Raw genomic sequence first — 16,357 nt, 5'->3', positions numbered from 1 at the left:
TCCGGTAAGGTTGGTAACATGGAACGTCCAGGGACTGAATGGGCCGTTTAAAAGGTCGCGGGCGTTCACACACCTCAGGAGCTTGAAAGCAGGTGTCTTTTTGCAGGAGACACACCTCCGTGTGAAGGACCAGGTTAGATTAAGGAAGGGGTGGGTCGGGCAGGTTTTTCACTCGGGGTTTGCTTCGGATAACACAGGCTGCTACTTGATGCAGTCTTAACTAAAAGATGCTCCAGACTCTGAAGTGAGTCCAACGTGTTTATTAAACTATTAACACAGTTCTCAAATAAGTTTGACTCTCTGCTAATCTAACTGTAGTAATTCAGTCTAACTGTACCAGCTTGCTCTAAGCCACATGCTGGGGTATGATGCTGTTGATCAACCCTGTCTAACTCTCTCAATGTCTGTCTGTGGAAAGAGGCAGGGTGTGAGTGCCTCATCCCTTTTATAGTGTTTTATGTCATGCTCCCTTGTGGTGATGTCACCTCAGAATGTCCTGACTGCCCATTGGTTGTGTCCTATTCTGAGTGTTCGTTGGTTGTATGTTTGCATATCATGACATGAAGGAGGTGAGGGATCCAGGTGGGAGATATGTGATTGTGAGTGGGGTATTGGGAGGGGCACCGGTAGTTTTGGTAAATGTGTATGTCCCAAGTTGGGATGATATGGGTATTATGTGGGAGTTGCTGGCAGCAATCCCAGATTTGGCCACGTACCAGTTAATCATGGGAGGAGATTTTAACTGTGTCCTGGAGCCGAGGATGGATAGATCGAGCCCCAGATCGATGGGTAGGTTACGAATGGCAAGGGAACTGGGGGGGGTTTATGGAGAGGATGGGTATGGTGGATCCATGGCGCTTTCAGAACCGAGGGGGAAGGGAGTATTCCTTCTTTTCACACGTCTATAAAGGTGTATTCGAGGATTGATTACTTTGTAGTGAGTCGGGAGATTTTGGTTGGGGTGGAGGGGGCAGAGTATGCGGGGTAGTTATCTCGGACCATGCACCCCACTGGCTGGATATTCAGTTCAGTACGGGATGAGAGCAGAGGCCGGGGTGGAGGTTTGACTCGGGGTTGCTAGCGGATGGAGGTTTTTGTGATAAGGTGCGGTTTGCGATTATGGATTATGTGGAGTTCAATCAGAATGGGGAGGTGCCGCCGGGCATTTTTTGGGAAGCACTGAAGGCAGTGGTCCGGGGAGAAATTATCTCATTTATGGTTTGTGCGAAGAAGGAAAGGAGGGCAGAACATGACCGTCTAGTGAGCGAGATAGTGGAGGTGGACAGGGAATATTCGAGGGTGCCCACCTTGGAGGGATTGGCGAGGAGGAAAAAGTTGCAGGGGCAATTTGACAGGCTGACAACGGGAAGGGCGGTAGGGCAACTGCATAGGGCAAGAGGGATGCAATACGAGTATGGCGGGAAGGCGAGCCGCATGCTGGCGCACCAGCTGCGGAGGCAGGCTGCGTCCAGGGAAATATTGAACATTCGGGCCGGGGATGTGGTGTCAGAGCCAGGGAAGATAAATGAGGCATTTAGAGAGTATTACCAGGGACTTTGAGGCAGACCCAGGAGACGAGGAGGGGGACATGGGGTGGTTTCTGGACAAGCTGGAATTTCCCCAGGTGGAGGAAGCAAAGAGGCAGGCATTGGACGAGTCCCTGGGGCTGAGGGAGGTGCTGGATAGTATCAGGGGTATGAAGTCGGGGCCGGATGGGTACCCGGCAGAATTTTATCAGGAATTTGCGGGAGACCTGGCACCACATCTGTTGGGGGCGGTTAATGAAGCACTGGAGAAGGGGGAGTTGCCGGAGACAATGAAGCAGGCAGTAATCACACTAATCCCAAAAAAAGGGACGGATCCAGTGGAATGTGGGTCGTATAGACCCATATCTCTATTGAACATGGATGTGAAAGTATTGGCTAAGCTGTTGGCGGGGAGGATGGAGGATTGTGTCCTGGGGGTGGTTGCAGAAGATCAAACAGGCTTCGTGAAGGGCAGGCAGCTCGCGAGTAATATAAGACGGCTGTTGAATGTGGTGATGAATCCGTCAAGAGCTTTGGCACCGGAGGTGGTGGTGTCCATGGACGCAGACAAAGCATTTGTTCGGGTGGAGTGGCGGTACTTGTTCAAAGTTTTGGGAAGGTTTGGGCTGAGATTTGTGGCATGGGTGCGGTTGCTGTATGTGGGACCAAGAGCGAGGGTGAGGACGAATAATATGAGCTCACGAAGCTTTGACTTACACAGGGGTACGAGGCAGTGGTGCCCACTGTCACCGCTGCTGTTTGCGCTGGCCATAGAGCCATTGGCGATGGCTCTCAGGGGGTCGGCAGAGTGGCAGGGGATACTGAGGGGACAGAGGGAGCATCGGGTGTCGCTCTATGCTGATGAACTCTTGCTGTATGTTTCGGATCCATTGGAGAGTATGGGAAGGATTATAGGCCTGCTTAGGATGGAGGAGGAATCTTGTAAGGGGTCTAGTTTGAGGGCTATGGTGACGGCAGCATTGCCAATGGCTCGGAGTAGGTATTCAGGGAGCCTAGTGGTGCAGTCCACGATGAAGATATGGAATCAGCTGAGGAGGCATTTTAGGGGGGAAGGGATTTGGTGCTAACGCCGCTGTGCGAGAATAATGGGTTTGAGCCGGGGGGGGAATGGATAGTGTATACAGGAGGTGGAGGGAAGTGGGGCTGGTCAAGGTGAGGGATTTGTATTTGGAGAAAGGGTTCGCCAGTCTGGAGGAGCTAAGGGAGAGGGTAGAGCTGCCGAGGGGTAGTGAGTTCAGGTATCTACAGGTTAGGGACTTTGCACGAAAGGTTTGGAAGGGGTTCCCTAGATTGCCGGGATACACCCCGCTGGAGCGACTGCTGCTTCCGGATGGGGAAGGGGAGGGTAGAATTGGGGATATATATAAGTGGCTGGGGGAGCAGGGAGGTGAGTGGGTGGTGAAGATCAAGGAGAAATGGGAAGCGGAGTTGGGATTGGAGATGAATTGGGGAGTATGGAGTGAGGTACTGTGAAGGGTAAACAGGACCTCCTTGTGCAAGGATGAGTCTGATACAGTTTAAGGTGGTGCACAGGGTGCATATGACTCTGGCGAGAATGAGTGGGTTCTTTCAAGGGGGAGCAGATGAGTGTGAGAGGTGTGGGCGGGGGCCAGAAAATCATGCGCGCATGTTTTGGGGTTGTAGAAAATTGGGAAGATTCTGGGCGGGAGTGTTCGCGGTCTTAGCCAGGATAGTGGAGGAGGGCGTGGACCTGGACCCTTTGGTGGCGATATTTGGGGTTTCAGAGAAGCCGGAGCTCATGGAGAGGAGGAAGGCCTTCGCCTCTCTGAATGCACGGTGACAAATTTTGTTGGTGTGGTGGTCGGCATCGCCACCGGGGGTAGCAGCATGGTTGGGTGACCTGTATGACTTCCTGCGGTTAGAGAAGATAAAGTATGAGTTAAGGGGGACAGCAGGGGAGTTCGAGAAAAGGTGGGGGATGTTTGTGACCATGTTTGAGGAGCTGTTTGTCGTGGGGGGGTGGGTGATGGGGAGGAGGGGTGAAAAGGGACAAAAATCTGTACAAATTGTATAGTTGATTGTTGGGAAGAATGTTTCCTGGAGTGTTTATTTGCTGCAGCCTACTTTGATACAAGTTTGAATAAAATGCGTTTATAAAACAAAAGGTCGGGCTGTGCTCATCGAGGCAATGGAAGAGCTCCTAAGCAACTGTTTGGAGTCTGTGGACATATTCAAGAACTCAGCGGCGAACCTAAACGAGTATACCACCAGCCCACAGACTTCATCAGTATCATAGATTATCATAGAATTTACAGTGCAGAAGGAGGCCATTCGGCCGATCGAGTCTGCACTGGCTCTTTGAAAGAGCACCCTACCCAAGCCCACACCTCCACCCTATCCCCATAACCCAGTAACCCCACCCAACACTAAGGGCAATTTTGGACACTCAGGGCAATTTAGCATGACCAATCCACCTAACCTGCACATCTTTGGACTGTGGGAGGAAACCGGAGCACCCGGAGGAAACCCACGCACACACGGAGAGGATGTGTGGACTCTGCACAGACAGTGACCCAAGCCGGAATCGAACCTGGTACCCTGGAGCTGTGAAGCAATTGTGCTATCCACAATGCTAACGTGCTGCCCCTCCAGTGTGTAAAAGATTGCGTTCCAAAGAAGGTAGTACGTGTGTTCCCCAAGGGCAAACCGTAGTTTAATCGGGAGATTCGCACCCTACTGAAGTCCAAGTCTGAGGTGTTCAAGATGGGCGATCCTGACCCATAAAAGAAATCTAGTTATGACCTCCGCAAAGCCATCAGGGACGCCAAGAGACAATACTGGACTAAGCTAGAGACACAAACTAATGACACAGACTCTCATCGAGTAGCAAGGCAGCCGTGTAGAATCTCTGGCAACAGAGCACCGCTCCCCGATGAACTCGATGCATTCTTTGCTCATTTCAAGCATGAAATTCACAAACCAGTCTCAACTGCCCCAACAGCCTCCGACACACCCCATACCTACTGTGACAGCATGAAAAGTCCGATTAGCCTTCGTGAAAGTAAACCGACGGAAAGCAACAGGTACTGATGGGGTCCCTGGTCGTACACTCAGCTCCTGCATGGACCAACTGCCCTACTCCATTCCGAAGTTCCCACCTGCTTCAAGAAGACCACTATCATACCGGTGCCAAAGAAGAACCAGGCAACGTGCCTCAGCAGCTACCCTCTGCTGGCCTTGACATCTATCATTATGAAATGCTTTGAGAGGTTGTTCACGAGATACATCAACACCATACTCCTAGACTACCTTGATCCATTGCACTTCTCATTCCACCGGTATCTCCCTGGCCCTACAGTCATCCCTGGAGCATCTCAACAACAAGGACTCTTGCATCAGACTCCTATTCATTGATTCCAGCTCCGGCTTCAATGTCATAATTCCAGCCAAGCTCCTATCCAAACTCCAAAGCCGATGACTTGGCTCCTACCTCTGCAACTAGACCCTCTACTTCCTGACCCATAGACCACAATCGGTAAGGATTAATACCACCACCACGATAGTCCTCAACACAGGGGCCCTGCAACACTGCATACTTAGCCCCCCTACTACTCCCCATACACACAACAATGTGGCAAAATTCTTCTCAAACTCCATCTACAAGTTTGATGACACGACCGGAGTGGGTTGAATCTCAAATGAGGATGAGTCAGAGTACAGGAGTGAGATAAGAGAACCCAGTGGATCATGACTTCAGGAAGCAAAGTGTCGTACACACTACTGTCTGTATCCCTTCCACCTGAGTTATTCTCTCTTCCAACCTCTTCCATCAGGCAGAAGATGCAAAAATCTGAAAACACGCACTAACTGATTCAAAAACAGTTTCTTCCCCGCTGTTACCAGACTCCTGAGAGACCCTCTTATGGACTAAACTGATCTCTCTATACGTCTTCTCTACTGTGTAGCACTACACTCCTTATGTTTCACCCTAGTATTTATCGTATGTCATATATTTTTCATGTATGGTATGATCTGACTGGACTGTATGCAGAACAATACTGTTCACTATACCTTAGTACACGTGACAAGTCCAAATCTTGACTTACTAATGGAGTTCGAGATAAATTCACTGCTACTGCAGGATATGCTATTGTCGAAATTGTACTTATTTGAAGAAAAATCTATCAAACCTTGCCTACAACTGCCATGCTGCTGCACTGTTTGGTACAAATCATTAGTTCACCCATCAAGGCTACATTCAGGACTGTTTTTGGAATTAGCAACCTCATTTTTGAGGCTGCGCCAGCTTATCTATTCTGTTAGGTTGCTGGGTATGGAGGTGTGTAAAATAGCGTAGGAGATCTGGTGGAACAGAATCCCATCAAAATAATTTAATGGTGTATTAATTAACTTTAAAAAAAAAAATACTGGATCAATATCTGGTTAGAACAAGACTGAAAAGTACAGATGTAGCTGATCAAACACACTGGAGTTCAATCCTGTTTTGCTGTTAGGGATCATGCAAATGTCATTGAGCAATGTAACATATTCAAAGGATAAAGGCTTAAATGTTAGATTGACATTCTGGAGTTGTGCTGGAGTATTTTGGGGGGGTCAAGGTGAAGTTACATGTTTCATCTTTAATCTCTCAGAGAAGATTAAATTAATTGGGTGGAGTCCATCATAGGACAAAATTGTGCATTACTGTGAGGAGTAGTTTTAAAGGATTCCATAGTCATCCTGTACTTGGTAATGTTTGTGCGGCAGATACTGGCAGCTCTGTGCTGCTGGTGACTGATGTTTATATTGAAGAATTAATGATTTTATGATAGAACCTCTGCAAGTTTGTTGAGTGATACTCGACAGTTGATTGCCTTGAAATAAGCTAGTCTAAATATAGTTTATTTAAATTCAGGTTCTAAGTGTGGAAGAAATAGCTGAGGAACCATAAAATTGTTTCTATGATCTCATGCCAGGGTCACTTCTCGCCTCTTTCTATTAGCAATTAATTTTCTGAAGGTCCCATTTGCAATCTATAAAGGTTTTACGATGGTGATTGAGCAACTTAAGACAGATGGATACATCTGACATTGTCTGACATTGCCATGAATTTAAATCATAAATTTGATGAATTTTCCCAGAAGGTTATGCTATGTGAATAACTACAATCTCATCAAATGAATAAGAGTACGTCTAGTTGATTCCGAAATGTTGTTCAAATCGCACCTCCCAGCAGAATGAAATAGTGCAAATAACCTCTGTGGTTAACTTGATATCAGCCTGAAACCCTGGCCGGATTTTTCCGGTTGTCAGGATTTTCTTCCCACTGGCAGCCCCCCCCCCCCCCCCCCCCCCCCCCAAACCAGCCCACCACCTCATTTCCTGGTGGAGTGAGGTGGTTTCAATGGGGAATCCCATTGACTGGCAGTGGGGAAATCCCACTGCCAGCGAATGGCGCGCTGCTGAGAAACACATGGTTGGGGAACATGGGGATCGCCATCTGCATCCATTGAGATATCCATACCAGGCCCCTACACCTGAAAATCATCCTGGACCCCACGGCTGGAAAATTCATTTATGTCAGCAAGATGACAGAACAGCATGATCGGTCTTCCCAGGAATGCACCTGCCGAGCAGACCTCCCAGGGGAACTCGGGTGAGTGCATCACTTAGGGTGGAGAGGGTCATGCGTAGGTATTGTCCCCTGGCACTGCCTGGGGGCAGTGCCAGGAGGCAGTGCCTTGGGACAGGGGTCCAAGGTGAACTGCTTTGTGCTTTGGCACCTTTATAAATGGCGCCTTGATTCTCCGGTTACTAAGTTGCTGGCGGGCGAATCAGAGGCCCCGATCTGCGATACGTTGGCTTCAATGCTGCCGTGTCCATCCACCCATCGGCCTTTACCGATTTCTGGGAAAATCTTGTCAAAGTCAAATTTCATTGATTTCAGTTCTATCATTTAAATGTTACCATTATATACAAAATTATAATGGAAGCTAATTTGTACAGACTATTGTTGCAAATCTATCTGTGTTGAAGTTACTTATGGATCTCAAACTTTGACCAAGTGAACCCTTGGTAAGGCTTAGCCCCAGGCTCCACTATTCTTTTTACATAATGAGACATGCATTTCTACTGGTTTTATATTGGTTATCCATATAAATTCTGTGGCTACAAGAGCAACAAGCGACTCGCCTCTTGACTCCCCAAAGCCTGTCCACCATCTACGAGGCACAAATCAGGAGTCTGATGGAAAACTCTGCACCTGCGTGGATGAGTGCAGTTCCAACACTCTAGGTTTGACATCATCCAGGACAATCGGGAAATTTGTTTGATTGGCATATCCACCACCTTAAATATTAACTCCCTCCACCACCGATGCACATTGGCAGCAGCGTGTACCATCTACAAGATGCCTGGCGGCAACTTGCCAAACCTCCTCCTACAGCACCTTCCAAACCCGTGATCTCTACCGCCGAAAAGGACAAGGGCAACATATGCACATGAATAACACCACCTGCAAGTCCCCACTGTTGCTGGGTCAAACTCCTGGAAAGAGGTATGTTCCAGAAACATATATATAGACCAATTCAAAGATGTTTCTGGAACATTCCTCTTCATTCACCTGAGGAAGGAGCAGCGCTCCGAAAGCTGGTGTTTGAAACAAACATGTTGGACTTTAACCTGGTGTTGTAAGACTTCTTACTGTGCTCACCCCAGTCCAACGCCGGCATCTCCACATCATCCCTCCGTTACAGCACAGTGGGTGTACTTATGCCACATGGACTGCAGTGGTTCAAGAAGGCAGCTCACCACAGTCTTCCCGAGGGCAATTTGGGACGGACCATGAATGCTGGGCTAGTCAGTGACACCCATCTACTGTGAAAGAATGAAAAACAAAGTTTTCAGACTAGCAACCCAGTGGCCACAATCAGGCGGCCATTCTTGACGTGGGCGCAAATCCCACACTGGTCGCTAAAACTCGCGAGTGGGATTTACGCTGGCGGGATTTTAATTTGTAGTCTCTCCTTGCCCCCTCTGGTGACACGAACAGTTTCACACCCAGGAAGGTAACGAGTCTGATTAGCATATCTTTTATAATAAATTTGAATATAATTATAGTGCTTCACGCTGCTGTTCCCGCCCTCACCACATCATCTTATCTACACCGGTTGGTGTAAATCACTACTGGTTTTCAAAAATAAAAACCAGTCGTGATGATGATTGGCAAGGGACTGCCAGGGCACTGCCCCCTGGCAATACCAACCTGGCATTGCCAAGTGGCATGCCCTCTGGGCAGCCCTATTTGTGTGGGGAGGTTTCCCATTATTTGTTTGTGTGCGCAGGATGGTGCTCTGCCTGTTGAGGGGGGAGGAGTGGTGTCTATGAGGGGAATGCCCCAGTACTTGCGTGGTGGTACCGGAGTGAGGGAGAGTGCCCCAATGATTGTGCATGGATCCACACTGTCCTTGGAGTGGGAGGCGGATGGGGGGGGGGGGGGGGGGGGGCGGTTTGCGCGTCAGTGTGGCAGAGTTTATTGTCAGCGCAGATTGAGGCACCCTGATCTACAGGCACCCCCTCCCACCAGAGTGACACACAAACCATGCGCACAGGTTCTCTGTAGTGCCACAAAATCTAGTGAAAACTCAGTGGTGCACCTGGAAACATACACACCGGTAGTCAGTCAGAACCTGATACGCTGACCATTTTTTTCCCAAATATTTTATCGAGGCATTTATATATTTACACATCAATCACAAAACCAAACAAGCCAACAGGGCTGCAAATAACCACCAACAACTAAATACCTATACTCGTGTCTAATCTGAGGGAAAATAATCATGAACGCTGTGCATTTGTTGGAAAACAAATATTAGTACCGCCCTTCAGGATGGAGAGCTTGTCTCCTCTATCTGTTGTCCCCTACAATGTGGCTGTAGTTCCTCAAGGTGATCCTAGAGAGCCACTCAGTTGTCAATAATTGCAACAAGAGGCCAAAAATAAGGAAGTTGGTGGGAAAATCTGTGTCATTGCCCATCTTGCATCATTCTGAGCGCATCACAACTGAAAATCTCCTGTGGTTGGCTCACCATTGTCTTTTCATAGCAATTCAGGACTGATGCTAAATGTGGCCCAAATGTGACTTGCCAGGATTTCTTGTGTCTCTTTTTTAAGTTAATTGTTTTGGAAATATTCAATGGACTAGTTTGGTTGGAGAATTACAAGAGAATTACTCTTAAATTTATTTTAAAAAATAATAATTTGCTTTAGTAAATAAAACCATAATTTCAGGGGAATTGGTCTCTAAACTTGATAAACTCAGTAAAATTGTGTTGGTATCATTATTCCAGAGAGTGTTAATGATGCGCATATTGAACGAGTAAGTGATTTCATTACTGTGCATCTGAACAAGTTCTCAAACTTTGACAATTCATAGAACCCCTGCAGTGCGGAAAAGTGGCCATTCAGCCTATTGAGACTGCACTGACCCTCTGAAAGAGCACTACCCAAGCCCACTCCCCAGCCCTATTCCAATGACCCCTTAACCTAACCTACACATCTTTGGACTGTGGGAGGAAAGCGGAGCACCCAGAGGAAACCCACACAGACACTGGAAGAAAGTGCAGACTCCACACAGACAGTCACCCAAGGCTGGAACTGAACCCGGGTCCCTTGCACTGAGGCAGCAGTGCTAACCACTGTGCCACCCATGTTCTACATTTCCGCTTTCTTTCTGCAACTTTTGTGTAAGACTTGATGCAAGGGCAGTCTGCTCTGCAGCAATTTCCACCGCTTTGCTGAAATTTCCTTTGAAGTGCATTTTTTGTTTTGCGATTCACAACTTTATTTTTCTTCCGACACTTATTTTATGATTGCTTTGCTGATTGTGTCTTTTCAGCTCCTTTCATTTAATTTATGATTTACTGTTTTCTTCATTCCCTCTCCCACTCCTCACCCCTCTTTTTTTTTTGCTACCTGAAAGGTGGGTAAACATCAGGAAGCCAATGCTGGCCAGAAGGATCCCAACATGCTCACGGTTGGAGCAATTGTAACTAGTTCTCGGGTTGATGTTGTGTGAAACCTAGTCATTAATTTGTCTTTGCTGTCCGCCCTTCGTCATGTGGTGTCCAACTGATTGAATATTTTTCCCTTGTTGCAAGAAGTCAACGCTGAATACACGCGTGTGAAATTTAATGCTGTTTGTGTAATTCTGAAGTCTTGCGAATGACTGTGTATTGCCTAATGGTGCAGCTTCCAGCTGCATGGGTCATGGGGGCTAATTAAAACATGAGCTAATTCCTCAATCAGCTCGAGATCCCAGTTTCATTGAATCAGGTGGGGGCCACACTGCAGCTTAATAGATGCTGCAGATCAGATTTGCTTTCAGATTCTGATAACGTTCCCTCTTCATTGAGGATTAGCAGAAAAAATATTAAAATTAATTCCTGTGACAGACTGTACAGCTGACGCTAATTCATGAGAAAGTTTTGCATTTTGTCAAGAGAATAATAGAATTGCAGCGTGATGGTATCCTACCTGTGCTGCCTCTTTTTGGTGGAGCTGTCCATTAGTCCTGTACTCCTGTTGCTTCCCTGTCACCTTCAAGTATTATCCAATTCCCTTAAGAATTATTATTAACTTTGCTTCCCGCAACCGTAAGATTGTAACATTACTGCGAAAGATAATTTTCCGTCACCTTCTGGTCCATTTCCAATCACCTTAAATCTGTATCTTTTGGTTACCAACCCTTCTGCCACTGAAATGGGTTTCTCTTTATTCCATCAAAACCATCTGAAGACCTCTTTCAAATATCCTCTTAATCTTTTCTACTGTGGGGGAAAACAATCCCAGCTTCTCCTGTCGGTTGAGGTTACTGATGTCCTTCATCCCTGGTAACATTTGTTAACACTTGTCTGTAAAGGCCTGGGCGCCCTTCCTAAAGTTTTGTACTTTGAATTGAGCTGGGGTCCCTTGTTTTTATTTACTCGATTAAAGGTCCCATGTGTTTTTTAAAATAACAACCCTCTCAGCTTATCCTACTACCTGCCACGTTCAAAGATTTGCTTGAATAGATTTCTCTGTTCTTGCACTGCCTTTTAAAATTGTACCATTTAGCTTATATTGCTTCACTCCATTCTTCCTACCAAAATGCATATCTTCACACTTCCCTGCTTTCAACTACCTCTGCCCATCTCACTGCTCCACATTATTTTTAAATTATGCCCTGCATTCTGAAATCCAGGACATACTAATATATATTGGAAAGTGCAGTGCAGTGTTCCTATTAATGATCCCTGGGTCACTTTTATATTTAAAATATTCAAAACAATTACGAAAACTAATTACCTCCTTTAATATTCAATTTACTCCCCAACCCACTTCCAATTTTTTTTTGTAATATGCTGCTCAAACCATTGCTGGTGAGGGAATAGGTTTTGAGGAAAACTTGAGAATGTTTGAAGGAGATGCCTTCCACACACCCGCACATATAATCGCTGATGCATGTTGGCGTACAATATTAATTGAGTCTCCTCGCATTGCTGAATTCCAGGATCTTGAGGGGCAGTTCGTCCTTCATCAAAACACAATGCTGAATATGGAAACAAATGTCAATTAAAGGTCTTTTGCAACTATTCTCTGCAAAACAAAAATCATCCTTGTAATACTTGGGCCTTGATACACCTTTAACATATTCCCAGTTGCTGATGGGTTCTAAGAACCTGTTCAAACTAAAAATGCTTGCCAAGCTGAATAGTCAACAATTGTATCTCAGCACATTGTATAAATATTAATCTTGTCATTGAGTTCCTCCTAATGCAACACTCTGCAAATGAATATTATGCCAGAATAAGCAGTTTTTTGTTCTACAATAGTTGATTGAAGTGCCCAGTTATCTCCTTTGATCAGCTTACTGTGCCGTATTCCAGCATGTATCTCACATGTTTGGTGTCCACTTGCTGCACAAACAATAGGTATAAGCTATCTAATCTCTCTACTGCAATGAGTGCTATCTCCATGCCAGGAAATTGTATTTTAAGGATGCACAGTGATGTTTTTGTCGCACTTTTCACATTGCATGATTGCAGGGACTTGCAGGATAAAACCTTTGTTTTCATAATTTTGCAAATACGGTAATGCTTTGAAAATACGGAGGAAGTGAACAAATGTGCTTATATATACATAACTGTTATTTTGCAGCCCAAGCCACGTCTCCAGCGGGGTGGGAGCTCCGCGTCCCTGCACAACACCCTCATGAGGAACAGCATCTTTCAGCTAATGATCAACACTCTGGATCCACTTGCTGAAGGTAACCGACAACACTCTGATGTGAAACTTTACACATAAGAAATTACTTATGGTTTGATATGGAAATTTTGCAAACGGGTTTGCAAAATATTATGTCATGTTTACTGTACTCCACCTTTTAACCAATATGCACGCCATCTTTAGTCTATCGTATCAGAACAAAGTGATACTTGCGGCTGACACAGAACATAAACCTGCTGCAGATTAAATACTGCTGGGCCTTCCCTGTTGATGCACCATCAATTGGACACGAGGCGAGAGGTAGTTCCAAACAACAGGCTTTAATACACTAGATGTGTGCCCGGTAGTAGACGTACAGAGAAAGGCCGACTGCCAGCCGGTACGGGTTCTTGTATCCCGCCTCATAGGCGGAGCTACCTACCCCTCATCCAATCAGCGGGGAGTCACATGACTAGCCTCAGCCAATTGGCAGAGAGGCACATGACTTGCCTGGGCCAATGGACAGCGAGTCTTCTGCACCAATGGCAGCTTGGTTCTAGGGTACCGTAATCTCCCTAGTCATACTACCACACCTTCCCCCAAACTTGCCCTGAGAAGATATTTGCTGTGAATTGCCTGAGCATTACACTGCAATCGTCGAGTCCACTGAAATATAAATTTGACTTGAGCAGTATAGCAAGATGGACGATGGTGAATCGACAGTCCATCATGGAATCCTCCTGTAATTGAAGTCAATAGGATAGAAAATCAGATGGAGTGGAAAACGGACTGTGATCAGGCAAGTAGAAGTCTAATGTCTTCTGCAGGCTTTCTTGAGTGGCTAAAATCAACTTTGTTCCGAGACGAGGGCAATTTCAAAACTTCCCCTATTAGAAATATTCCAGAATATTATCCTTCTAAGAAGGTGGGTTGGATGCAGGAAGTCACTTTTGTGACATTTGGGTGTGGTCTGTGTTTAATAGTGAAAAGATACAGGCAGAATCATGTTACTTTGAGGCCACAAATGCAAGAAAATTAAAACCTTTTCTCCAAAGCCTTCACATCCAGTTCATGAAGTGTAGCTTTGCCGTTTCAATATGCCGTATTATGTTCTTCACTTCCTTTGTCGTATTAAAATCAGACCGATATGAGCAATAGATTCAGGTTTAATCAACAAGGTAAGGGTATTTTACTCACTCCCTGTGTCTTTTGTAATGTTTTGTACAGATATCTGTAGTTGTGGTTTACTAAAAGGGCTGATGTTATATTTCCACAAATCTTATTTGTAACCTTTCTTTGGACAGATACAGCTTTGGAGGTAATTATTGTGCATTTTATTCTCCAGGAAAAAGATGGTATTGCTGTGGGGGAAAACCTTGTTTAGTTTCTCTCCTTGATCGGGTATAGTCTGCCTGAGGTGCAGCTGCTGTTGCACCAACTCAAAGATCCATGTTAATCCAAGCATCAGGAATGTTTCTACACTGTGCCGTTGAACATTTATGTTTTACACATTCGGGATCTTCATGCAATTTTTTTTAAGTGAGATTGCTGAATTAGTGGCAAATTATGAGTTGTTTTGTGCTAATAGCTAGCCTGTCTAGAAATGAATTCTAATGGTTAAATACATTTCACTCAAAAGTTCAGCAGATATTAAAGAACGGAAACTTTAACTTCATCACATTAGATTGGATTAGCTTTCAGTAGTTAGAGGTATTAACTCATTGTACTAAATAACTCTGTTTTGACTCATTGTACGAACTAATCTGTTTTAACTCCTTGTACTGACTCTGTTTCCGAAGAGAGTGCAAGTTTGGAAAAGACTGCATGTTAGAAATGTGTCAGAGGTGGCCAGACCAGATCGAAAATAATTTAATTTTCCTTGGGCACTCCAGCTTGAAAAGTTAAGATAGTTGCAGTTTTTATTTGTTTTAGCTTCTTTATGATTTTATTTGTCTTTTAAGGAAAAATCTAAATTGTTATCTAAATCTATCCAGACCATCTCTCAGCTGATGGACAGTATCTAGGAATAAGATGAAGAAGCTCTTGCCAAAGTTGAAAATTTGTTTTCAAAAGACAATGGAGGGTCACATTCACCAAACGGACAGGTTGCATTCAGTCGCTGGTTCCACACCCCTCAATTTCACTTTACACTCCTATCATTTCCAGAATTATGAATCCCAGTACATCTGTCAATCTCACCCAGTATTGGGGCTGTTTCTAAATTGCCATCATCATTCAAAGAACTGTAATAGGTACTTGTATTCTGTACTGGCAAAGGACTTGGGAGAATTTTTTTTTAAACATGCCAGCTTGTGCATTATTAGATGTGAAAAAAGAAAATGCTGGAAATAATCAACAGGCACAGTTGCGTTTGTGAGCAATGGCAATGAAAGGTCACGGAGATGAAATGTTAACTCCGTTTCTCTCCCCTCAGATGCTACCTGACCTCCTGAGAATTTCCAGCATTTACTGATTTTACTTCAGAGTTCAGTGTTTTGCTTTTACATTATTAGAAAACCTTTCTTGAATCAATGAGCTTATGAGCAAATCGCTTTCTAAATACCAATGACATAAAGGGATATGAGAATACTGTGAGGAAAAAAGCAAATAGATTAAGCATTTAAATTTGAGTTGTGAGCACCAAAATAAGAGGTCTTATTTTGTCCACCGTAGTGCTTGCAGGATTGAAGTGTTTAATTAAATGTATTGAATAAATCAAAATCTCATATTTCCATTTGCTGCTTTAATGAACAATCAGCAAAACAATTCGCCTTAAAAAGGGAAGACTGTGGCATAGTGCAAAGAACAAAAAACAATACAGCACAGGAACAGGCCTTTCGGCCTTCCAAGTCTGCGCTGATCACATGTCCTACCTAGAACAACTGCCTGTATCCTTCTATACCTTGTCTGTTCATGCACCAATCCAGATGAGTCTTAAAGGTCGCTAACGTATCTGCCTCAACCACCTCACTTGGCAGTGCATTCCAGGTCACCAACACCCTCTGTATAAAAAAAACTTCCCCGCACATCTCCACTGAACCTTTTCCCCCCTCACCTTGAACTTGTGCCCCCTTGTAATTGCCATTTCCGCCCTGGGAAAAGCCTCCAACTGTTCACCCTATCAATACCCCTCATAATTTCATAATTCTATCAGGTCGCCCGTCAGCTTCCATCTCTCTAGGGAGAACAATCCCAGTTTATTCAATCTGTCCTCATAGCTAGTACCCTCCATACCAGGCATACCATAGTGGTATTGTTACTGGACTAATATTCCAGAAATCCAAGATCATGCTCTGGGCACCTGGGTTCGAAGCCCATCACACAGATGGTGAAATTTGAATACAATAAAAATCTGGCTGACCATGATCGAATGTTGTAAAAACTCATCTGGTTCACTAATGTCCTTTCAGGAAGGATATCTGCCATCCTTGCCTGTTTGGGCTACATGTGATTCCAGATCTACAACAATGTGGTTGATTCTTAAATGCTCCCTCGGGGAATTCGTGTTAAGCTGCAATGGTAACTATATCATAAGAATTAGAAGCAAGTCTTGACTTTTTCGACTCCAAGTTTATTGTGTTCGTGATCACTTCTCCAACACAAAA

At 45.0% G+C, this 16,357-nt stretch overlaps 1 protein-coding gene across 9 annotated transcripts in view; it reads left to right on the top strand.

Moving 5' to 3' along the window:
- LOC119970269 (sodium/potassium/calcium exchanger 2-like) overlaps positions 1-16,357 on the top strand; it is a 360,708-nt gene that overhangs the window by 195,011 nt on the left and 149,340 nt on the right. For all 9 annotated transcript variants that reach the window (XM_038804609.1, XM_038804617.1, XM_038804615.1 and 6 more), the window contains one exon: positions 12,705-12,813. In XM_038804609.1, the coding sequence (XP_038660537.1) occupies positions 12,705-12,813 (109 nt within the window). The remainder of the gene's footprint in view (positions 1-12,704; positions 12,814-16,357) is intronic.

This window comes from Scyliorhinus canicula, chromosome 8 (genome assembly GCF_902713615.1).
Source record: "Scyliorhinus canicula chromosome 8, sScyCan1.1, whole genome shotgun sequence".
Taxonomy (NCBI): domain Eukaryota; kingdom Metazoa; phylum Chordata; class Chondrichthyes; order Carcharhiniformes; family Scyliorhinidae; genus Scyliorhinus; species Scyliorhinus canicula.
The sequence above is the reverse complement of the archived record's forward strand: the minus strand, read 5'-3'. Positions and strand labels throughout refer to the sequence as shown.